The following is a 14,670-nucleotide window of genomic DNA, read 5'->3' as shown; positions in this document are numbered from 1 at the left end:
GAAGGAAAATTCTTCACCTGAGGCGTAACCCCTCAGGCCTGGGCCCCTAGCTTCTCTGTGGCCTCAAGGGAGGCGGAGACCTGGGCCTTGAAAGCTCCTGGCAGACAGGCGGCTGGTGAGCTGAGAGGGAGACACTGGGGAGGAGGTGAGCTGGCAGGCCGAAGGTTAGGGGGCTGAGACAAACAGATGAAGGGGGACATGCTGGTCTGAGTGCACTTGACCGATGAGGGGGGCACCCTGCATCACCCTGTACCCTCTGGGGCATGTCCTGCCTCACAGTTAGTGGTGAGCCTGCCTATCTACTGACTTGCTCCGGGTCAGTGGGGGAGGGGTGGGTGGGGCTGACATTTCCTACGTTTCCATTAAGTGCCAATTGCTGGCAAAGCACTTTCACAAACGTCATCTCATTTAATCTTCTCAACAACCCAGTGAAGCTGGGCTTCTTATCTTGCTTTACAGATGAGGCAACAGAGGCTCAGACAGATAGAGGCTCGCGCAGTCAAGCCGGAGGGGACCTATCGGGAAGTGGCAGAGCCGGACCCGTCTCTGCTCTCTCCCCAGCTGGACCGTGGCCCGCATGCCCTGCTGGTTCCTCCCTGGTCTCACCCCCAGACTTAGCTCTTCAAGGAAGCCTTCTCTGACTGCTCCAGCCCACATGGTTTCCTCCATGAACTCCCCGAATTCAAAGCACTTAACTGGCTGTATCCTGGGCACAGAAGCCTTGTGACATGTCTGGAGGTGTCTTGTGTGATCTGCTTCCTAAGTACATGAACAGAGGCAAGTCACTTAACTTCGTTGAGCTTCAGTTGTTTAACTATAAGACGGGAATCATAAGAGTGGGTTATAGAGTTGTTCTGAGGACTGAGATGACCTATGCTTGGGGGTGGAAAGCAGGGCCCTCCAGGTAGTTCCCTCCCAGCCACTCTGCACATTTCTGCCCCCTTCTAATGCTCCCCACAGGCCCTTTCTATGGTAGCTGCTCGAATGTTTGGAGTCTGACAGTCTAAGCCAGAGCTATGTACTCATCCCAGAGAGATGGGGCATTCTGAGCGGGCCTGTGCCATGAGCCCCATTACTGTGCTGATAGATCTGAGGTACCAGCAAAGGAAACACTAGGCGTCACCCTAATCGGCATCAACCTAATCTTTGGAGGAGTCAGGAGTCTCATGGTGACCCTGGACCCCCCGCTCCAGATGAGCTTCTCCAAGGGATTGTATGGTTGCAAAGCTTTCTCTCTGGCTGTCAGAGCACAAGCAAATTTCTGACAGACACTGCAGTCCAGTGGCCAACCTGGGAAACACTTGTGCACAGAATACAAATACCAATATGATTTTATTCAAACACAGGCAGGAACAATGACCTTCAGAGCTGGGTAAAAACAGTAAGTTAAAAGCATGGTTAGAGTTTCAGACAATCAGATAAAAAGTTTGAAGGAGATAATTTCCCCCTCCTCTCCTACTGATTATTTCAACACAGCATTAAAAATAGTTTTATCTATAAAATACCCTTATTCCCAAGCAAATGAACTGGAGGTCGGCCCCAGGATTTCCCTGGCTATGCACGATGCACAAAATCTCCACCCACCCTCCCCAACCCCTTTAAGGAAAAAGGGCCTATCATCTTCAGGCAGAGGGTAGGCTCCTGTCAGCAGGAAGCTCTGGTCAAGGACACTGGGAGGAGTTTCCCAGCCGAAAGATGCCCGCTTGGGTCCCCTGGTCAAAAGACGGGTGGGCCACTTGGGCACTGGAATCCACCATTTCTAGCCTTTGCCTCACCATCCGAGGAGGAAGCTGAAGTCCTGGCAGGTGGACACTGGGCTGGTCTGTGACGCTCCTCTAGTCTGGGCTGACTGGTGTCCAGGGACAAGGCTGGTGGTGGTTTCAGGGCTTTCACAGCCCTGAGGGAGGCCAGACAAGGCTGAGGGTGATTGGGTGGGTGGTCCTTCCCTCAGTCTCTTGGGCTGCATTAGTCTTTCTGGGAGTATCGAGAAGAAAATATCCGTGCAATCCTGCGAGTTTCTTCCTCAGACAGGCTGGGAGGCAGCGAGTTAGGTCTGGGACGACAAGGCCTTTGGGACAGGGCTCCCCTGGTGGTCTCGCTCTTGCCCTGGAGAGGAGGAGGTCAGCTAGGTTAGCACTGCGCACATGGCACTGCCTAAAGATGACTTTGACTCTTCTCGTCTTTTGGTCCTTTGGCTAATACTGGTATAGAGCTGACTGATTTACAAAGCACTTTACATACCTGAGTGTGTTTAACCCTCACCTCGACCCCACAGGTTGGTACATGGTTCCCATGTCATGGATGAGGCAACTAAAGTTCAGGTGAAATAAACTCAAGGTCCCACAGCTCGGAGTAGCAGACCTAAGATGTAAACCCCTGTTCAGACTCCTTCTATGCCTCTAGAGAAGGAGGGGCAGTCTCCTCCAGGACATCCCTTCTCTTGCTGCATGTGTCTAGACAAGTCATTTGTCCTCGAAGCGTGACTGTCCCAAGTGTGACCCTGCCAGGGAGAAGATGCTGGTGAAAAATACACTATCTGTATGGCCCTGGGGAGTTCCTGGAGCTGCCAGGTGTCATGAAGCACATACCCACAGCCCTGCTACCAAACATCTCCCTGTCTTGGGCTGACTGGGTATCACGAATTTCCCCTTTAAGGTGCGTGCATTTGGGTTATGACGTCGTGGTCCTCTGGACTCCTCTATGACTCACCCATTTGCTCCTCTAACCCTTTTGTTTGCTTGTTTCTGTGCTTACTCTGTGCCAGGTTCCTGCCCTGAAGGAGCTCAAAGGATACAGGAAAGCCACCCCAGGCAGGTGGCTGACAGCAAGGCCCCAGGGAAGAGGTGGAGGCCTGGTGACATGGAAGAGGAAGAGGCAGTGCTGAAAGGACATGGGAGTTGCCCCGACAGGCAAACGTGGCTGACTCCACAGCGTGCAGCCTGTCCCCAAATACTGAAAGCACATGCACCACTCCCTACGCCCCAAGAATCAGCTTGGTGGAGACCCTAGAGATTAAGACTACTTCCCTGCCCCTTAGTAATTCTGCTAATGGGAAACTGAGGCCCATTGCTTGTGGGAGTAGAGTTGCTTGTGGGATCAGTAATATTCAGTAATTCCTTCTTTCCTTCACTTCTTTAACCTTCTTACTGCCTACTGTGAGAGGGAGATAGAGATGAACAGTTCTCGATCTCCATAGCTCACAGTTAAACTGGGGAGACAGAGAGAGCTATTCAAAGAATTAGAATAGCAGCCAGGAAGTGATAGGGGGAATGGAAGTCAGGCAATCTTGAGGGTCCCTGTCAATCTGGAATTCCAAATGCCAAGGGAGTGCATACAACCTGACAAGCTCTCAGCACGGACAGCCCACAGGCAGGTTCTCTTTGCTGGAGAACCAAGAGCAAAGCGGAGCTAGGGGCTGGACATGCCCAGCAGAGGTGAGTACATACAGCTCCCCATCTTCCAGACAGGCCTAGGCTAAAAGGGGAGAAAGGAAACCCACCCTGTGCTGGTGTTTGTAGTTCTTCCTTTCAAAACACGGGAGGCACCTGCACCCCATAATGCCTCAGGCTGGGGAGGCAAGCCACCCAGCCACTGCCTGAGGCCCTCTCCCTCCAGACTGGATGCTCCTGCAGGGCATGGCCTGTCTCTGATGCTTGTGACTCCCACTGAGACAGGTCCAAGATGGGAGCTTGGTAGCTGATAGACCAGTGAATGGGTCAAGCCACGGTGACCAGAGGCTTAAATTAATTGGGGAGGAGACTGCCTCTTGCAGCAAATATCTCATTCAGTCATTCTTTCATTCATTCCAGAACCAGTGATTGTTCAAGCTAGAGGGGAGACGAATGCTGACCTACCCAGCAATCACAAAGAGGAAGCTTAGAGCCCGGGAGCACAGAGAAAGAGCAATTCATGACAGCTGGGAAGGACAGGGCGGCTTCATGCAGAGGTGGGATCTGAGACGCGCAGGGTTTCAGCAGAGCTGTGGGGGGGGGGGGGTGAGGTCACTGCACTGGAGGGGCAGCGTGAGCACAGGCCTGCACCTGCTAGCTGGGCTGACATCTGTGAACCAGCCACAGCCAGCCTCGCAGTACCCACACCTGGACCCAGCCACCTAGGGGGCCTTACCTGCATGGCCCAGGCCCGGGGACAGGACGGGGTTTGGCTCTGTGTACTGGGCAGGGCAGAGCTGTGGAAGGCCAGCAGCATGTGGCTTTTGTTGACCTCAAAAGGGTCTGAAAACATCTTGACTAGTAGTAAAGTCTCTTTCTTCGTCAGGGTTGCTATCCCGAGACATACAGCCTTGGCGGGGCTGGGCAGAGGTGTAGCTGCCCACGCAGGGACACCCCTCCATGTACCCACCACTCCTCTGAAAATACTCCCATGCTCCTGCTGGAGCTCTGGGGGCACCAGCAAACTGTCACCATAGCTTATGGTTTGAGGAGCCTCAGCCTCCGTGGGGAGGCAGGAGGAGCCCACATGGAAGCATGACCATCAGACTGAGGGGCTGCAGCGGCCTTGGAGTCTGGACAGTGGGTGTCATACGTGGGGTGAAGTCCCTGGAAGGGTACTTTCAAGAAGACAGACTTAAAACATGAAGGTGGGGGCTTCCCTGGTGGCGCAGTGGTTGAGAGTCCGCCTGCCGATGCAGGGGACACGGGTTCGTGCCCCGGTCTGGGAAGATCCCACATGCCGCGGAGCGGCTGGGCCCATGAGCCATGGCCGCTGAGCCTGCGCGTCCGGAGCCTGTCCTCCGCAACGGGAGAGGCCACAACAGTGAGAGGCCCGCGTAACGCATAAAAAAAAAAAAAAAAAAAAAAAAAAAACATGAAGGTGGAATCTGAACAAAGAGTATGAGAGAGGATATTCCAGGTAGTCTTAGATTGAGCAAAGGTGCGAAGAAGGAATTTATATGCTGGGAAAGCCAGGGGGATGGGACTGGTTGACTGCAGGTATGGAGAGCAGAAGACAAACCCAGCAAGGGAGGGGCTCAAGTTCCTGAATGTCTGGGGAGGAACTGACCATATTCCTCTTGGACTTTCCAATGATCAGGGGGCATGGGGCTGACCCCTGTCCTGGGGTGAAGGACAGAACAGGCTTTATTGTGGTCTGGGTGTTAAGCCTGGCAGTTTATGAGGGGCTCTGATTGTCCCATTAAATCCATCCAGCTCTCCTATTAACTTCTCCCACTTCCAAATATGGGGGCCTGCTCTTTTCTGGGCACCTGGATACCCAGGCTTCTTGGCCTATTGTTTGAGACAGACGTCTCAAAGGAGCCTTCAATGTCAAAGACAGAACTCCAGCACGGAGAAAATAAAGCATCAGGGGAGGAGTAAGGAGCAGTGGTGGCAGGAAAATATGGGGCTTCCAGGGGTTCCTCACACCAAGAGGCTAACCCTGGTGGGGGAGTGGCTCTAGTCCTGGCTCTACCACTTCTTAGCCAAGTGGCTTTGGGCAAGTCACTTCCTCTCTGGGCCTTGGTTTCCTCATCTGAAAACAGATCAGGATGAGCAGGTAATACAGGGGGAGGCACCCTGTAACCCAGGGACTTACCCCGGCCCGTGGCTCCCTCTTTGGCCAGCTCCCTGTGATAGCATCTTCTCCAAACGCTCTCTCAGGAGGCTCCAGCCCTCTTCTTTGGCCTTGAAATGTGAGCTGATTCAAGCCACTGTGTTCTGGGTTCCCTCCATCTAGTCCCCAGATGGATATCCCTACATAGACCACATGTTTCCAGGAGGGTGGGAGGTGCAGGCACCCCCATTTACCCCTGCTTCTGGGTGTCCCTGGGACTTTCTCAGAGGGGAGGCAGTGGGGTGGAGTGGAAGGAACACTGGTCTGTGGCCCAGCCCAACTGCCCCACTTGCTTGAGGCCAAGACACTTTGTCTCTCTGTGTCTCAGTATCTTCATTACCAAGTGGAGCTGGGGACTTGTTTGCCTCTTTGCCCCAGGTCTACAGAGAAGCTGAAATACAATTCAGATGTGACCAAGGCTCTGGCCAGATACAAAAGCACAGGGGCTAAATAAGCTGGAGACACCAGCTGCGGAGAGCAAAATGAAGCCCTGCTGTTCTGAGACCTCACTTCAGCTGGAGCAGAAGTGGGGTACAGCACCCCCAAAGGGATGCCCAGGGCTAGGCCAGGACTGGCCATACTCTCCCCCTACCAGTGCTCCCCACCCGTTGAGCCCCTGGGCCTGGCATCAGGTTTGAAGTTTTGTTTTCTTCCCCAGAGCAGATCCCTTACAATGACATAAACACTGCCTCAGGGGCTAGAAGCAAAACTCTCCAAAGAGCTGAAAACAGAAAGTAAACAGCCAGCTGGTTCTGGCTGGCTAGGATAGGGCTGCCAACAGATTGCTGCTTCAGAGGTGAGTGAGGCTCGGTAGAGCCGCCTGCCTTGTTCAACTTTCACCTACTTGGCTGGCTGCCTTCCCCTGTGGTGGCTCCCAGAGTCCTCTCCAAAGGCTGGGACTAGGACTTCCCTGTGCTAAAGAGGTAGCAAACTCAGCAGCTGCAACTAAGAGCAGGGGGGAAGCGAGGATAATACTCGCAGACCAGGTGCCCAGCCTTGAGAGGCCAATCCTAAATCTGACCACCTAGCCCAGCTGCAGTGTGGCTGGGCTCCACGCTCTGAGTTCACCCTCCATTCCTGCCTCAGAGTTCTGGTCATGTGGTTCTCACTACCTACATGCTGCCTCTGTTCCTCCCCACCCCCTGATGCCTCCCTTGCCTTCCTCCGAGAAGGCTTCCCTGGCAACCGGCCTATTCTGCAGGGCCTGTGTCACCCCTCAGCCCGGGCCTCAGTCTCCCAGCCTGCACCGTGAAGACGCCAGACTAGATCAAGACTCTTCAACCTTCTGAACCCACTCCCTGCCAGTGAGAGGGAAGGGTTAAAGTGACACCCTTGGAACTCCTGGCTCCTCCCAGACTCTGGCCTCAGCGCTCAGGCAACTTGAGCCTAGCACCTGCCCAGCAGACCTGTAGGCCCTTTCCCTCGCGGTGCCGGCCAAACTGCATCTGCGCCAAGGTGGGCACCAGCCAATTCTGGCTGCTTCCCCTGACTTCTGTACACCCTTGGCCAGAGAGCTCATCTCCTCCTCAAAGCTTTGTGTGGCCTGAATCAGAAGCTCTTTGACCTTTGGGACTCCTCCTGGGTCTCTGCAGAGGGCTAGGGACTTGGTAGCTAAAAGAGGTGAGGTAACAGGTCAGGGCTTCTTGCCCCAAGATGGGCAGCTCAGCCATCAGGCCTGGACCACAGGGTGAGAAGAGGACACCAGGCTCAGGAACTTCTCTTGGACTCCAACCATCTGGTCTGGTGATTTTATGGAGGACTGGGCTCCTCTACTAAGACTGTGTTTCTCTTAGATGGATCTGGGCTTGGGGAAGGGAAACCAAGGGACAGAAGAATTCTTTGGGCTCCTGGGAGAAAAGAAGCAGCCTCAGGACTCAAAGGCAGGCAGGCCACGGACTTCTGAGGCTAGGGCTCTACCACCCTTAGGTGGGGGCAGTGGGTCATCCTGGGCCTCTAATTCAGGGTCTGAACTGAGCACACAATCAACTGCTAGGGCCCTGAGCAATGCTCTCCATCCTTCTGGGGCTGCCCTGTGGGGTCTAACTTCCCAGGTCCCTGCGGCTCCCTGCGCCTGGTGCTAAGCTTTTGATGATGTCCCTATCCCTTAGCATTTTTTTCCTACTAGTCCCCCCAGAATGTAATAGCACAAGAGGGGAAGTTGTCTCAATAATAATGATGATAAAAATAACAATAGTTAACATTCATATAGTTCCTACTATGTCATATGCTAAAAACTGCTCTAGGTACTTAACATCTTACTCGGTTAACCCTACACAGGCTCTAGGAGGCAGGTACTGTTTCACCCATTTTTCAGATAAAGGAACTGAAGCACAGAAAAGGTAGGTAACTTGCACCAGGTTACACAGCTAGAAAGTGGCAAAACTGAGCTCTGAACTTAGGCTGTCTGGATTCAGAGGCCATGTGCCTAACCGCTATACAAAACTGCCTGGTAGGAGAGAAGAGGGACGTATAGCCACAAATTATGTCCGTGTTGCCTCCTCAGACCTTGTTCAGCACCTCAGAAGGCCAGAAGCAGAGCCAGGGCAAGAAACCAGGTTTGGGCTTCCCTGGTGGCGCAGTGGTTAAGAATCCGCCTGCCAATGCAGGGGACACAGGTTCGAGCCCTGGTCCGGGAAGATCCCACATACCACGGAGCAACTAAGCCTGTGCGCCACAACTACTGAAGCCCGTGCGCCTAGATCCCGTGCTCTGCAATGAGAGAAGCCACTGCAATGAGAAGCCCGCGCACCGGAACGAGAAGGGCCCCCGCTCACCGCAACTAGAGAAAGCCCGCGCACTGCAATGAAGACCGAACGCAGCCATTAAAAAAAAAAAAAAAGAAACCAGGTTTGCTGACTCAGCTCCCCAGCTGCCTGGAGCACCTCGATCCCGATGATGTCTGAAACACTGTGGTCTGGCCAAGTGGAGGTGAGAACTCTAAGGTGGGGTGGGAGTTGGACAACTCAAGGCTTTCAAGGGGACACTCGTGCCTGGCCTTGTTGCCGACCTCCTGCCTCCTACACACACTCCTCATGAACAATAGCATCTGGCCCCAGGCCTGTGGTTAGTCCAGGAGCTCAGATGACAGGTTGATTCTTGCTCTTTACTTCTGATTCCTATCCTGACTGCTTTGGTCCAGGCTGATCTCTCCCCAGCTCTGACCTCCCCTCTAGCACATCCTGTTTGTGCTTCCCAGTTACCACATTCTGTTGATTCTCTGAGAGGTTTCTTTTCTCCAAATCCACAGCCTTCAAAGCCTTTCCTTCATCTTTGCTGAATTCTACTCATGCCACCCTACATGGCTCTGTCTTCCTTTCCCTGTACGCATTCTCTTTGTTTTGTTTTACTTACGTACTAATATAGGCTAATGTCATTTGAGAAAGTTAGTGAGTGGTTTGGTGGCCAGTGCCTCTCAAGGAACTGTGACCTCCCTGAAGAGGGTCCATGGCACCACGTCTAGCACTTTAAGCACAAAGGGCGCTTGGTGGAGTTGGTGGAACTTACATTTAAAGCTTAGTCCCCTGGGGAGCTGTAAGCTTTGGCGGGGGAAGGGACCACAGCTCCTCTGTCTACTTCTGCACCTAGCTCAGGACTATTGGCTTTGTAATTTGCTGAAAGATGTAAATTTCAAGTTGGAGGCCCAAACTACTTTCCTACTCTCTGGCCTGCCTGTCCTCAGACCCACCTCGGGCTCTCCTAGTCATCGATGGTAAGTTACTGGAGGGTTCTGAGTGGAGAAGTCACATGATTTATTTGACGATTTACTTAACGTCTTAAAAACTTAACAGGAGGGCTTCCCTGGTGGCGCAGTGGTTGAGAGTCTGCCTGCCGATGCAGGGGATGCGGGTTCGTGCCCCGGTCCGGGAGGATCCCACATGTGGAGCGGCTGGGCCGCTGAGCCTGCGCGTCTGGAGCAACTTAACAGGAGACTGTATGGGGAATGGGGGCAAGGGTAGAAGCAGAAAGGCAAGTTAGGAGGCTCCTGCAACAATCTAGGCGAGAGATGATGACAGTTTAGACCAGGTAGTGGTGGGAGTGGTGAGCAGTGGATGGATCTGAATTTAGAGGTAGAGCTGCCAGAATTTCCTGGTGGATTGGAAATCAAGGCATCAGAGAGGATTCCAAGGGTTTTGGCAGGAACAACTAAACTAGAAGGATAGAATATCTATTAACTGAGATGGGGAAGACCAAGGAACAGAGCTGAGGAATAAAATCTGGAGTTGAGTTTGGATATATTGAGTAGGCAGCTGGACATACGAGCCTAGAGTTAGAGGAGAGGTCTGGGCTAAGATAATCATTATGAGTCTTCGGCATATAGAGGGGATTTAAAGCCTTGAGATCATACAGGATCATCTAGAAAGTAAATGTAAATAGAGAAGTCTAAAGACCACACCCTGGTCACCCCTATTAACAAGTAGGGGAAATGAAGGAGAACCAGCAAAGGTGGCTGAGCAGGAGCTGCCAACAAGGGAAGAAGAGAACCAAGAAGCACTGATGCCTTAGAAACAAGTGAAGAAAATGTTTACAGGAGAGAGATCAACTGTGTCTCATGCCGCTGAGAGATCAAAGAAACTGGGCACTCAGATTTAATAACCGGTTTAGGAATATGGAGGGTTTTTTTTTGGATTTTGACAACCTTGAAGAGTCCCTCCCTCCTCCGGTGGTAAAGTGGGGTAAGAGTCAGATTACAGTGGCCAATCACTGGCTTCAGTATGGAGACGCATGGTGGTGGGAAAGTGTGGTTGTGAGTAAGAGTAGTTAGAAACAGCTCTGGGGGAAACAACTGGGGCTAGATAATGAAATGGTGAGAAGTGAGTGGATTCAAAGATATTTAGGGGACAGAATTCACAGGCCTTGGTGATGGTGGGTTGTGGGGGATAAAGGTGTAGGAGGAGGGGAAGACGACACATGCTCTGGCAGGGGTAACTACATGACCGTGGTCGTGTTTACTGAGATAAGGAATGCCGGCAGTAGAGGGGGTGTGCAAAGGAAGACGACAAGCTCAAGGTCTGGATGTGCTGAATTGTTTGTAACATCAAGTAAAGACTTCTAGGATGTAGGTGGATCCATGTGTGTCTGTAGCATGGCAGAGAAGTCTGGACTGAAGATAAGGATTTGAGAGTCATCGAACTGTAATAATAACTGAAATAATTGAAGTGGTTGAAATTTCCCCAAAGAAACATCTACAAGAGCAGAAGACATAAGTCTGGGGAAAACAACATGTACCTTAGTGCTATCTCATCCTCGACCTCCCCTTTTAGAGAAGTTGATAAAACTAGTTTGCCCCTGGCAGCTAAGCAAACAGAATCAGAAGTAACTATACATAAAACCAGGGAACTGTCCCATTGAAGAGTTACTTTATCACAAAGAGGAAAGAGAAAGCAGAGGCAGCAGAACCTGACTGATTCATAAGGAATTTCAAAGGTGCCACTGGATGGCTGTTCGATGGTCCTGCTAGACCCGCCATCCTCCTCCCTCCTTTGCTTCTTGAAGAGGTGACAACCAGAAGATGAAACAGTCATGAGGAAGGGGGGCTGAGAGCTGGCCTCTATACCCTATCTGTGTGACACCTGGTGCTCTTCAGTGCGACCATGCTTTGAGGCCTGATCACCCCATCTGACAGATGACACAGACTCAGAAAAATCAGAAGACTTGACGAAGTTCACACAGAGAACTGTATCCACTATACTGTGGGGAAAAGGGGAAAACACCTGTTTCACAAATGCTAGAAATGGAGACTGTCTGGGAGGTTCCTGGGTTCAGGTGCATTTTTCAGTGTGGTTGAAGGATTAGGCCTTCCCTTAGATCTTGTGGTGGAGCCAGGTGAGCTAAGTATAGTTGTCCCAGGACACTGGGTGAGAAGAGTCAGCCTCTCAAAATGCTCCTCTTCAGCCTTCAGAGCCTTAGGAAGAGGCAAAATAGATGGAATCCTCAAGTTGGGGGTACAGGACAAGGCTCCTGCCCTCCCCTGCCCACCTCTCACTTTGAGCTGTTGACTGTGACTGAAACATAACCACAAATAGAAGAAAGAAGAGAAAATAGGGACTTCCCTGGCAGTCCAGTGGTTAGGACTCTGTGCTTCCACTGCCAGGGGTGTGGGTTCGATCCCCGGTCGGGCAACTAGGATATCGAATGCCAAATGGCATGGCCAAAATAAATAAATGGACATAAGAGAAAATAGAAGCTTCCATCAAATGGGAAACTCTATCACCAAATCTAATCCTATCTGCTTTAGCACCCATCTTCTCTGTCTGCCTGTATGCTTGTATGCTATAGGGTAAGTTTTCTTTCTCTTCTCAACGGGCTAATATCTCCACATGTGCTCTGGATCCAGGGACTAGTCTTTCTATTCTCTCCCTCTCCTGCATCTTCCCCTTCTTCTTTTCTCACTGCACTGCTGTACAGAAAAAGCTGAAGCCTTTCGCAAATAAAAAAAAAAACAAAACAAAAAACCAAAAAAACTTACCTTATCTCAGATGCTACCCCACCCGCTATCCTATACTTCTGATCCATATTCACAGCCAAATCTATGGAAGGACTTGGTGTCTCCATTTTGTCACCGTTCAATCATTCTTACAATTTAAATTACATACGATTTTGTGATTTCATGGTGTAATATACCAAAGAATACTAACATATTAAAATTATGAAGCATGATAAAAATAAACATCAATAAACCCACAACCCAACCTAAGAACTAAAGCATTGTTAATACTGTTGAATAGACCTATGTGCTCTTCCTCCCCCATCCTATATCCAGCCTCTGCAACTGTGAACATCGTAGTCAAACTGTTGAAAACCAAAGAAAATAATCTTAAAAGTAGCCAAAGAACAAAGGTCACATAACATTCCAGGCAACAACAATAAGGATGATAGCTGCTTCTCATCAGAAACAATGGAGGTCAGTAGAATGTGGAGTGATAGTTCTAAAATGCTAAAACAGGTAATACCCTGGCCGTCCAGTAGTTAGGATGTGGAGCTTTCACTGCTGAGGGCCAGGGTTCAATCCCTGGTCGGGGAACTAAGATCCCACAAGCTGCATGGCGTGCCCAAAATTTAAAATGAATGAATGAATGAATGAATAAATAAAATGCTAAAACAAACACAATTCAAGTTAGAATTCTATATCCAGTGAAAAAGTATCTTTGAAAAATGAAGGCAAAATACATTTCAGCCAATTGAAGCTGAGAGCATCAGCTCCCAGTAGGTCTGCACTACATGAAATTCTAAAGGAAGTTCTTCATGCTGAAGGGAAATGGTAATAAACTGAGACCAGGGTGTGAAGAAGGAATGAAGCCAAGAGCATAAGTTGCAGAAAACGTGCTGCTACAAACACATCAAGTAGTGAGAAAGGCTCATCACCAGTGAGGACGACAAACACCCTGATGTTTCCTGGATCGTGGGACTTTCAATGCTGAAAATGAGACAGCTCGGGTGAACTGTGATGACTGGCTACCCTAACTAGGACCCCGAATAAGGTCCTGAGGAGGGAGCTGTTCCTGAGAGCAGCAGACAAACAATGGAGTTTTGCTGTGGGCAAGAAAGAGAAAAGGATACAAAGTGTATGAGACTTTATCTTCTCAAAACTAGACTTGCCCTTTAACTGAAGTAAACATTATTACATCCCTCTCCCACCCTTTGTGTCTTATGTTTAATAGATCAAAGATAATAAGTCCCCCCAGGAGCTGGCACATCATGAAGGCAGAAACACAAAAGCAGGAACAGCACAAAAGCAGGAACAGCAGTTCCATTTGGCAGTTGAGAGCTGACAGCTCAGACACAGTGACTCACAGACCTCCCTTCCTACAAGGCACATCTCACTCACATTTCACCCACTTGGCTGGGAGGGGAAGAGGGAAAGGAAACTAACAGTGTCTGTATTTTTCCTCTAGGGTAATTCTTGTCATCCTCTTATTAGGTAAGAATTCTATTAGCCTGATGTTACTTTAAAAAAAACCAAGACTCAGAAAGGTCAAGTCACTTGCCCAAGATCACTTAGCCACGTCGCAGATTCAGTATTTCATATCATAGATGTCTTGTTCAAAAGCTTGTGCTTGGTGCTGGACACAGCCCTGCTACCCTAGCATAATTGCTGACGTGAATACATGGGGCATGCAAGGGAAGATGCAGAGTAGAAGGAGATGAACTGGTGACCTGAACCAGAGTAGAAATAAGGCCACGGAAATGCAGAGTTTCTGATGGGGACTGGCACCTCTCCTCCTCTAGGACAGGAATACAAATTTGATAAAAACTGAGATGTGTGGGAATTTACACTTATCAATGTGCCAAAGAAATGAGGTGTCCTCAAAATGATGCTGGGGAAGCTGGGGGAGAAGTGGGGAAGGAAACCAGTAAAAGAACTAGACATCTTATGGCTTCTCTTTAGGACTATACCCCTAGGCTCCCAGGATACTTCTGGACTGACCCCATCTGTCATCAAAGTAGGCCCTGGAAGAGCATTAAAAAATGTTTAAACGTTAACTGCAAAATGAAACCTATATAAAGAAGGCAAATTAGCTAGAAAAATATACCGTAAGCCAAGTGTCATGATTTTAAAGTGGTGCAACGGAAAGCACAGAGTTTGGAGTCATACTGGTTGGGAGACCCTGGGTAGGTGACAACCTACTTAACCTTTATGTGTCTCAGTTTCTACAGAATAGAAACTATAATACCTTGTAAGTCTGTATGGGAAGTTCTGTATGGGAACCTCAGTTTTCTCATCTATTAAATGGGGATAACAATAGTACCCCTCTTACTGGGTTCTTGGGAGAATTAAATCAGTTTACACATGTAAAATGCTTAGAATAATGTCTAGTGCACGGTAAGCATTACATAGGGGTTGGCTATTATAATTAACAAATAAGCTAATACATTTTGCTCATAGCATGTATTATTCTCTGAAATTGTTTTTTTCAAAGCTCCACAATCCACCTCCTAGAGTAATGAAAATAAAAACAAAAATAAACAAATGGGACCTAATTAAACTTAAAAGCTTTTGCACAGCAAAGGAAACCATAAACAAAACGAAAAGACAACCCACAAAATGGGAGAAAATATTTGCAAATGAAGTGACCGACAAGGGATTAATATCCAAAATATACA

General features: G+C 49.7%; 1 protein-coding gene across 6 annotated transcripts in view; it reads right to left on the bottom strand.

Annotated features, from left to right (window-relative positions):
- Window positions 1-1,313: 1,313 nt before the first annotated feature.
- The window catches only part of C2CD3 (C2 domain containing 3 centriole elongation regulator), a 128,970-nt gene continuing 115,613 nt past the window's right edge, over window positions 1,314-14,670 (bottom strand). For 3 of the 6 annotated variants that reach the window (XM_032640766.1, XM_032640763.1, XM_032640764.1), the window contains one exon: window positions 1,314-2,106. In XM_032640766.1, the coding sequence (XP_032496657.1) occupies window positions 1,966-2,106 (141 nt within the window). In that variant the 3' untranslated portion in view covers window positions 1,314-1,965. Of the gene's footprint in view, window positions 2,107-5,550; window positions 5,640-9,489; window positions 13,099-14,670 lie in introns of those variants that run through there. The other 3 variants (XM_032640760.1, XM_032640761.1, XM_032640765.1) reach the window with 2 other exon arrangements.

Source organism: Phocoena sinus, chromosome 8 (genome assembly GCF_008692025.1).
Source record: "Phocoena sinus isolate mPhoSin1 chromosome 8, mPhoSin1.pri, whole genome shotgun sequence".
Lineage (NCBI taxonomy): Eukaryota > Metazoa > Chordata > Mammalia > Artiodactyla > Phocoenidae > Phocoena > Phocoena sinus.
Note: the sequence above shows the minus strand (reverse complement) of the source record. Positions and strands in the feature narration are given on the sequence as shown.